We start from the raw sequence: 10,262 nt of genomic DNA, 5'->3' as shown, positions 1-10,262 counted from the left end.
TCTAAACCCCCCTCCTTTTCTAAAAAAAAACCCAACAACCATAAAACAAAACACTCACACTCGCATATATCGTATATACATCTCTAAAAAATCTAAAAGTTTTGTTTCATGGTGCCCCCCCACCCCCAGACATCAAAGTTCAGGATCCACCTCTGCATATGTATGTATGTAGTACATAGATGTATGTTTTAATCCCAGTGACATCAACCTAAATATCAAATTAAATACTCTTTAACTTTTATTTCAAATACAGCTATACATGTATGCATATGTATCAGTTTTCCAATTGACAGATCAGTAGTGCATAAAGTCAAGATCCATTAAATATAATTTGTAACAAATTCTTGTTGATTTAATCTGTACTCAAGAACATTTGAATTTCTTCAGTGTTAATCCATTTCGCGTGATTTTATCAATTTAAAATTGATTATTTAATGAGATTTGAAATGGCCAACATTTTCAATGTATATACTCTTTGTACTTCTCCGCTTTCAGCATTGAATAAGGAAAACCAATACCTTTTCAGTCATGTTTGCAATTGATTAAATATGGAAACTCATTGAAAAGAAATTCTATATTTCCTGAATAACAATTGTAATTTAACACAAATCAATTTTTACCTTTTAATCTTGAATTTATGAATATAAAAAACAGAATATATATATATGAAAAGAACTGAATTTCCATAAAGTAAGAAATAATGCATAAAAGTCCGGTTGTATAAATATGAAATGAAGCATGATTAAAAGCAAGCCAAATAATTCAATAACAAATATTGGACTTAAATCCTTTAAAAGGATACAGTCAAGTATTGCATTGAGATAAGTTAGATAAGAGTAACAACTTTTGACATTATTCTAAATGATAACATGCGTTTAGAACAACCCGATTATTCCGTCTTTTATTACTTCCTGTCCTGAGTAAGGTGAATAATATATGCTGTCTTCATGTTCCTTCAGACGTTTGTTGTACAATAACTACCATAACTACTGAATAAATCCTTCGGACATGGGATTTAGTACTAGGAATCTAATCATAATCCAAAACATCTTTAAACGTCGGAATCCATCTTTTGACTAAAGCAGTTAGATGAACAGCATTCGCATGCTTTTAGATGTTTCCTTGTCAATACCTTATATTGCACATTTGGAATAAATCTGATTCTATATTCAATACCCTTGGTCTTTCAAATAGTCACCAACTTTTGAAATCATGTTATAGCACCCTCCTGGATGTACTCCGTCCTCATAAATTCCGACTATTAAACATGTCTTACACTTAAAAATAACGCAACCAAATCCCGTAGCTATTTCCCGACCAACCATGATAGTACTGTCCATTCGGGTACACGTGTAACGTTTATTGTTTAAACATATTCCTTCATTTCTGATTTTTGTCGAATCAACAAAGGCGGGAATGATTTCACGAAGTTCTGCTGGTGATACGTAGAATCCAGTAGACGTCGCCCATGATTTGCCATCATTCCCTAAAATGGCAGCACGTGAAACGTAGTTACTATCCAAAAGAACGTTGTTTACGTATTCTTTCCAAGTACATGGCATCTTTATAATGGAAACAGCATCAAATTATGAAAAAGAAGATAAAAAAGATCAATTTCTTGATTGTTTACCTTAAAATGAACAATCCGTCAATTGTATCTTGTTGAATGTTAAATCAAATAAATCGTTGCAAGTTTAGATTCCATTAAAAAGCGGCAATTAGCAGACACAAAGGTTTATATTCTAAATATATACAATACATCCAATAAACGCTTCTGGACAATGCTGCAATTGTTATATCCAGTAGAAATATTCTATACAACGAGATTAAACATCAGAGGATATAACGATTATGTCTTTGAAAAACTAAAAGCCCGGTAATGTGCAGCCATTTTTTACATCCCCATGCAAATACAAACATTAACAAATAGGTCCTTATGTATGTAATCAAACATTAAGTTTATGTTCAAAAGTTAATAAGATTAAGATCAAAGCAATTCACGACCAATATAAGACGTCTTTACCACATTATCTACGATTACTTAAGATTTAAAATATATGCATCTCAGATCATTATTTTAACATAAAATTGCAATACAAAAGATTTTCATATCGTATTTAAACATAAATTTCAATCGGTTGGATTGGTTTTAAAATGTTTAAAACATTACCACTATCAAAAATTAGTTTAAAAATTCCAAAAACCATAAAAAATCATTTTACGAACTCATAAATTTAATTTTAACGCATATTACATTTAGATTTTTAAAATGTCGACGAATTTAACAAAATCCTAGATATAATCTCACCTTAAAACCTAAATCAAAGATAGGACATGCATACCATCCGTCATTTCATAGATAAAATGATCGACAAATCTTTTGACTGAGTTTTAGATCAATAGTAAAATCTTCACATAGTTCGGTTAATGCTCTGTATCTATGCTTGGTCGTGCCGTCTTACAATTAAAATTTGTTTTTACAAAGAAACTTTTACTTTAAATGAAATTTATACGAAATGTTTGCCAAGACCTGATTTTAATTTATTACAAGTAACAATGTTCTTTTTGTAAACTAGACAAACAATCGTTTTGTAAATGTAAGTTGTACAAAGAGCTAAAGTGTTAAGTTTTTCAAATTTTAAAACACCCTACCTGTGATTCGACGAAAAAAGGGGGGATTTCGTGGCCCTTTTCATTTTCCTCTACGTGAATTTTTCTTCCCATGTTAAATTCCACTCACAGATATTCTCATGTCTGAATGACTTATTAACTACACGACTTTTCAATCGAATTTATTTTGAAAACACAAGGACAGTCAGTTTATTTTTCAAGTCAAATTTCAAGGCCAATCTTTTCACCAGTATATGACAATAATATAGTATGACCGTTTGTAACATTAACGACGATTCTGTCAGTGTATTCTTTATTGAACAATTTAAGATAAAATCTTTAAACTTTTGTTTTTAAAAGAAATGACACAATATCAAAATAAAGCAAATTTGATAATTAAAACTATCAAAAGATCTGATATTGGTTCTGGTTTAGAGGTTTTACGGTATACTATTGCGTGTCTTTGATTAAAGTGATTGAACCTATGTTTAAAATTTCATTTAATTATATGTATTAAATGCCAAGGTCCTCTTCACAAGAAGAGCAGTTAATTGTAAAAATTAAAAAAATAAATAGTATGTATATTTTAAATGACGTAATATCGTATTTTCTTTCGAAAATCATTCGTGCATTCAGATTTTTATAATTTACAAACTTCCATGTAGGGAAAGAGTTGTGTAAGAATTTGATCTACCTTGTGTTTTTTGTGATTTTAATAACTTCTTTAAAACATTTTTAAGTAGCGGTAAACCATTTCGACGAAAGCTCGACTAAAACAGTTTGAATAAACTATAGTTATAAATGAAAGTGCAAGATCGTGTTCCACAATACATGATTTAGCGATAGCTGTTAAACATTCAGTGACAAGTATTACATGCAAAGTTTGCTATCATATGTAGGAATTAGCCTTTGAATGTGCAAGACCATCGTGAAGAGTCGACTTTACATATTCTAGTTCACAAGATAACCATCTTACTTCGAACACATAGTTTATATATAATTGTTCTAATCAAATTCACCAATACTTGTGTAATAAAGTTGCAACATGCAGATTAAAAAATAAAATCTTATTGTATTCTTAATAATAAAAAATTTGACAAAATTAACATAAACACAGAAAACTAGGAATTTATGTCTTATTCCAGTGATCGAATCCACATTATTTGCACACGAGCGGATAGCCCTAAAAAATAGATGCATTAGAACGAAAATATGACATATTTGACCTGAAGTCCTTCTAAAATTCTGAAATGAAATTTTCGGAAACATACCTCAGTATCAGTTAAAATAGGAGGCAATTCCACCCGTCTGCCTTTCTCTACGTTCCTATTTGATTCTAAAGTCACCATTTTTGTATGTCTAATCCGATCATCAAACACAAATTTGAATTCTGTATAAATATTGTGTGTAGATAGATGGATAGGATAAACGGTGTTAAATATCAAATCAAAACCTAAGATTACATGTATTGTAAATCAGATGATAATATTTTGAACGGAATACAATAGACTGACAGAACATTTTTATGGTTCACTTGACGATCAGGGCGCTTAATCAAATTAAATGTTTAGCATGGATAAAGAACAAAGTTGTGATTTAATTGATGAGGGTACCAGTATAAGAGAAGCATACAATAATCCAGTTTGTATAGCCCTATTCTTGGGGATAAATAAACACAAAGGCGGTTATATTGTTTACTTTTATATTGCACTTCAATTTATTTACCTCTTAAGACTTTAAATGTGTTTAGTTGTATACTCATAACCTGTCAGACTTTTAAATTTTTCTCCGTAACTACCAACGGAATTCTTTGAACAACGTTACCTGACGTTATTTACTTATTGTTCTTTCTTGGCATCCGTAAACTTATCAACAGAGAGGCAGACGGATGCTGTGAGATTACAATTTAAAAGTTCCAATGAGCTACATTTTGATCTCCCTGTCGTCAAACAGTCCTATTTTGTGAACGGAATATTAAGAGGCACGACTCAGTTTTGTAGACCGTATTTTGACCTGTAATGGTTTACTTTGACAAACTGGGACTAGGATGGAGAGTACGTTGTCTCATTGGCACTCATACCACATCTTCTTATATCTATATATGACGTATGATGGTTTACTTTTTTTTTACAAATTGTGACGTGGATGAAGTGTTGTATCATTGGCAGTGATACCACATCCTTATATATCTAGCCTACTGGTGAGGGAAAAAATACCCCAAAACCACTCGTACTGTAAAGTTTTTTTTTAAGAATAAGAAATGACCATATGTAATAACAGATTTTGTGAAATAGAAACGCACCACTCATAGTTTTGATAATATTTAGGTTTTCTGTTTCGACTTTGATGAAACATCCAGACTTCTAAATTATGTTTTTCGTTCTATAATATTGACTGTGTACTTAAACCAAAGCGTCGAGGGTAGAAACACAGTTTAAAAACAGGAACGAGATTCTAAAAGAAGTCTTATTTCAATGGCACCCCTCCGCCGGTGATTGGAAATATAAATATATATATTGTGTTGCACAAAATAATTCCTCTTTTTATGGTTTGAAGCCCCCTTTTACAAAATCCGCGATACCATCTTGCATTTTACTTTACAGTTTTGAAAAATAACTACAATTTACTAGTGACCTGTTGAATCTTTTTAAATTATAAAAAAATAGAGGAATTATATGTTTCCATATTCTTTCAATTGGCTTATGCAGATTTTGGCTCGATTTTAATTTTGAGCACTACTCAAAGACCAAGATGAATTTTAAAATGCAAGTTATTCGACCTATTTAATATTTATGCATCTTAGTACAACATTTAGGCCTCAAAACTGCATAGCACGACATACTTTGATCTGAACAACCTTTAATGCTAACATCTTAATAATAGCTGGTTAAAATTAATATTAAAAGTATAGTAACTTAAGGTATGACAACATTAATTTCAAGTTAACAGTAAAATAAATATTCTTACCGCATGCATCTTAGCAAATTTTCTCATTTTCGGTTTCAATATTTATATTTCCCGTACAGATGATATATGTAAAAAATATTTATAGTTGGAACAAAGATATTATTCATAGCTTAATCAAATTAATATGTTTGAATACTTTCATTCGTGAGACTGGTCAGTTTAAAGCGATTATATTTTAAATTAATCTAATTTTAATTTGTACAACATAAACATTGCCAAGTTAAAAGATTTTACTGACAAAATGTAAGCTGTGGTTTTGATTCGAATGAGATATATATATTTGTTCATTCAATGCTTTAAGGATATCTGAATCGAAATTTTTAAAAAGGGGTATGATATTACGGAGCCCTGTTGGTCTCACACCGATTATAAAGTGTCTTTTAAAGTCCTGCGCTGAAGATGTGTAAAGTCTAGCGCTGGAGATGTAAAGTCTAGCGCTAGAGATGTACAGTCTAGTGCTCGAGATGTAAAGTATAGCGCTGGAGATGTAAAGTCCAGCGCTGAAGATCTAAAGTCTAGCGCTGGATATGTAAAGCCAAGCGCTGAAGATGTAAAGTCTAGCGCTTGGGATGTAAAATCTAGCGCTGGAGGTATGCAAAGTCTAGCGCTGGAGATGTAAAGTCAAGCACTGTAGATATAAAATAAATCGCTAGAGAAGTTAATTCCAGCGCTGAAGATGTAAAGTCAAGCGCTGGAAATGTAAAGTCCAGCACTATAGATGTAAAGTCCAGCGCTGAAGATGTAAAGTCAACCGCTGGAGATGTAAAGTCAAGCGCTGGAAATGTAAAGTCCAGCACTATAGCTGTAAAGTCCAGCGCTGAAGATGTAAAATCAAGCGCTGGAGATGTAAGGTCTATCGCTAGAAATGTAAAATCGTGTTTTATCTATGGCGCTTGACATTAATTCTCCAGCACAAGACTTTGCACATCTCCAGCGCTAGACTATATATCTCCAGCGCTTGATTTAACATCTCCAGCGCTAGACTTTACATCTCCAGCGCTTGATTTTACATCTCCAGCGCTTGACTTTCCATCTCCAGCGCTTGACTTTCCATCTCCAGCGCTTGACTTTACATCTCCAGCTACACTTCCAGCGCTTGACTTTACATCTCCAGCGCTAAACTTTTTATCTCCAGGGCTTGACGTTACTTAAGCGCTGGTATTTACAGGGCTTGATTTCAAATCTCCAGCGCTTGATTTTAAATCTGAAGCGCTTGACTTTCCATCTCCAGCGCTTGACTTTACATCTCCAGCGCTAGACTTTATATCTCCAGCGCTTGACTTTACATCTTAAGCGCTGGTATTTACATCTTCAGCGCTTGATTTTAAATCTCCAGCGCTTGACTTTACATCTCCAGCTCTTGAATTTACATTTTCAGCGCCAGACTTTACATCTCCAGCGCTTGACTTAACATCTCCAGCACTATATTTTACACATCTCCAGCGTTAAACTTTACATCCCCAGCGCTAGACTTTACATCTTCAGCGCTTGACTTTACATCTCCAGCGCTAGACTTTAGATCTCCAGCGCTAGACTTTACATCTCCAGCGCTAGACTTTACATCTCTAGCGCTAGACTTTACATCTCCAGCGCTAGACTTTACACATTCTCAGCGCAGGACATTAAAAGACACTTTATAATATGTATGAGACCAACAGGGCTCCGTATGATATAAAACACAATTGAAAATATATGACCCCATATATTGCATTACTTTGGTCTCGAAAGAACGAGAACAAAATTCTAAAAAGATACAATTTAGGCTGAAATTTTACTTAGAAGATTATTCTAGGTAATTTACAGTGTAATTTAAATTTTGAATTGAGCGTTTGAAACAAATGTCACTGTTATTTCAATTTGCACAATACGCACATACACTGTCTGTTATAAAGTTCTGCTTTAGTTAACTTTTCTGCCTAACATACTGCTTTAGACAGTGGCCAATGCTAATCGACATGCGCTGCAAGAATTTAATTGCACTGTTTTTAGCGTTTGAAAAGGATGTCACTGCCTATCAATGTGTACGACACAGACCTTGGGTTCTAGTGTAAGCAAGCATTGTCATTGGGATGATCCAACAGATTTTAAAACTGAAAGTAATGAGGAGATCCAAATTGACTTCAGTTGAAATTGACCCTTTTTGCGCTCCTTTTATTCAATCTAAAGTGTTGAGGTTCACATCTATACATTAGTCTCTAACAATGCACAATATTGTAGTCTATTATTATTTCCCATTATCTTTAATATTAACTTAAAGATAGGTTCTGATATAGGTACTCACATATCGTGAGTATGTATCAAACATTCGTCACTGGACGTTTAGCAAGCACAATTCAATCAATCGACTTATTATAAAATTGAGAATGGAAATCATGAATGTGTCAAAGAGAGAACAACCAGACCATAGAGCGGCAGTCGAAGGCCTCCAATCGGTCTTCAACGCAGCCAAAAAAAAAACGCACCCGGAGGCGGGCTTAAGCTGGCCCCTAAATAAAAATGTGTACTAATTCAGTGAACATGGAAGTCATACTTAACTGAAAAGCATCTAGTGTATATAAAAGAAACGACATGTGGTATAATTGCCAACAAGACAACTCTCCACAAGAGTCCAAATGACACAGAAAGTAACAACTATACAGGTCACCGTACGTCTTTCAAAAATGAGCAAAACCCATACCGCATTGTCAGCTATTAAAGGCCCCTAAATGACAAATGTGTGTCTATTTTCAACAGCTCTTTGAAAGTTACTGTTAAATTTCTAGAATCATCTATTAGTTTTTACGTACTTCAGATAAGGCTGACAATGAAAGTATTTTGTACAAAAATCTTTTAAAACAAAGAGCAGACGACATATAAAAATACATGTACTTACATCATTGTCCATACTGTCACCTAACAATCCCATTCTTAATCTAAATTCCTGCATTCTGGGAATAGAATACACGTAAATGATTTAAAATAAAATGAGAAGTACATGTATCTCTTGAAATATACGGATCGTGTCTTACGAAGTTAATTTACCAGAAGTCTTTATTATAGTAACATGAAACCTAAGTTTATTTGTTAATATTTGTTGATTGATGATAATATAAAGCCTAAAATGCAGTGCTGTTTTGCTATGTAAATATTTAGAAGTGCTTATCTAATCGTTTGTGTACACTATATTGAAAGGAATATTGGAATATTATTGATTTACAGACATTTTTATTCTTCTGTTAAGTTTTAAAGAGTTTAAATTCTATTTGAAAATCAACCATTTAAAAGAACTTCATTTTCGATGTTTATTTAACAGGGAGTTCTGGTCCTGAGGTTAATAGTTTGTTTCTTCGACGCTAATGATAGAGTTTACATGTTGCAATTATGATCTTAAATTACAATGCATCAACAAAGATCCAATGCTTATTTCAGTTACTTCATGCATTGAGGATATATTCATACTTTAAATTTTTATCGATATATTTCTAAGATTTTTATTCGTCAACACATTAATTAAGACTAACAAACCTACCCTTTTCAGCTGAGGATTTAAGGGTCGTAGGGGGTACCTCCCTGTCCCCTTTATATATTTGTTTAGTATCACATCGTTAAAAATTCGACTGGATACGCTCGTTGATGTCACCCTGACCGACAATTTCTATCCTTCCCTTATGTTTATTTTTTCTTGCCTACTTGACATCAAATAATGTCAACAAGAAAACAAATTTAATTTCTAACTCAGGAAGGAATGGTAGTTAAGATAACATTTTATATTGTACGGTACGATTAAGCAATTGCATTTGAAAAAAGAATCAATTGATACATTTCAATTTAAAAGCAAAACTCGTAATAACAACTGTTAGCCTGCAAAGTAAAAGGTAAATAAAAAGAGGTAAAAAACAATTCTAACGTAGATATAGGAATAATAATACATAAAAAAAACTTTTGAGACAATGTTCTTGTGAAAAATATATTATGAAAAGGTGGACGCCATTGGGTCCTTATTTGAAAAAAAAGATATGTTTAAAGATTCATGATATAATGTCGCACTCTTAAAGTCAAAAATATGGTATTTTACATTTAACAAATTACCATTTAGCTAAAGCGGGATAACTCTAGCTCTTTAGCAGTTACTTGCTTAACGTCCATTGACAACTATTTCATTTCATATTCAGGACGAGAACAAAATATACAAATACAATAATAAGTTCCGTAATGCATGTCGACTAGGATGCAGCCCTGAAACAAGGTTCCTAATATGTGTAGATTATAATTAACTATTCCGATTGGACAGAACTGTGTTTTTATGAACGAGACAAGTTTAATGACAAATTACAACTATCAAATCAAGAAAACATATTTCAGTCATGCAAATGTTTGCTTGTATCAATCGGTTTCCAAATGTGCTGATAAGTATATAGGTAAATATACTATATACAATGTATATACATTTTCAATTCTTCGTACTATGAATATTATTTATTTTGTAAAATCCATTCTCCATTTAAACTATATACCTTACAGCACAATTATTTTCATTATCTGTTTATATTATTGTAATTGCAATTGTTGGATTTTTTCAAGGTTATTGTCATTTTACTGAAATTGTTTAACATTTCACAGCGGTATACTACTGTTGCCTTTAATAAGTCACCTTTTTTTTTTTAACTTATTTTGTATTTTCATTGATCATATTTATTTTTTCAGTG

General features: G+C 32.4%; 1 protein-coding gene across 2 annotated transcripts; it reads right to left on the bottom strand.

Moving 5' to 3' along the window:
• Nucleotides 1-225: 225 nt before the first annotated feature.
• LOC134727059 (profilin-2-like) lies at nt 226-8,575 on the bottom strand. 2 transcript variants are annotated; one of them, XM_063591456.1, is made up of 2 exons: nt 8,450-8,575; nt 226-1,562 (listed from the first exon to the last, which is right to left on the bottom strand). In XM_063591456.1, exons 1-2 carry the CDS (start codon nt 8,501-8,503, stop codon nt 1,170-1,172), a joined length of 447 nt encoding a protein of 148 aa, XP_063447526.1. In that variant the 5' UTR covers nt 8,504-8,575; the 3' UTR covers nt 226-1,169. The 2 variants fall into 2 exon arrangements, with proteins under 2 accessions (XP_063447526.1, XP_063447518.1); XM_063591448.1 differs by lacking the exon at nt 8,450-8,575 and adding an exon at nt 3,882-4,106.
• Nucleotides 8,576-10,262: the final 1,687 nt, after the last annotated feature.

This window comes from Mytilus trossulus, chromosome 1 (assembly GCF_036588685.1).
Source record: "Mytilus trossulus isolate FHL-02 chromosome 1, PNRI_Mtr1.1.1.hap1, whole genome shotgun sequence".
Taxonomy (NCBI): Eukaryota; Metazoa; Mollusca; class Bivalvia; order Mytilida; family Mytilidae; genus Mytilus; species Mytilus trossulus.
This window is presented reverse-complemented; position numbering and strand designations above follow the sequence as displayed.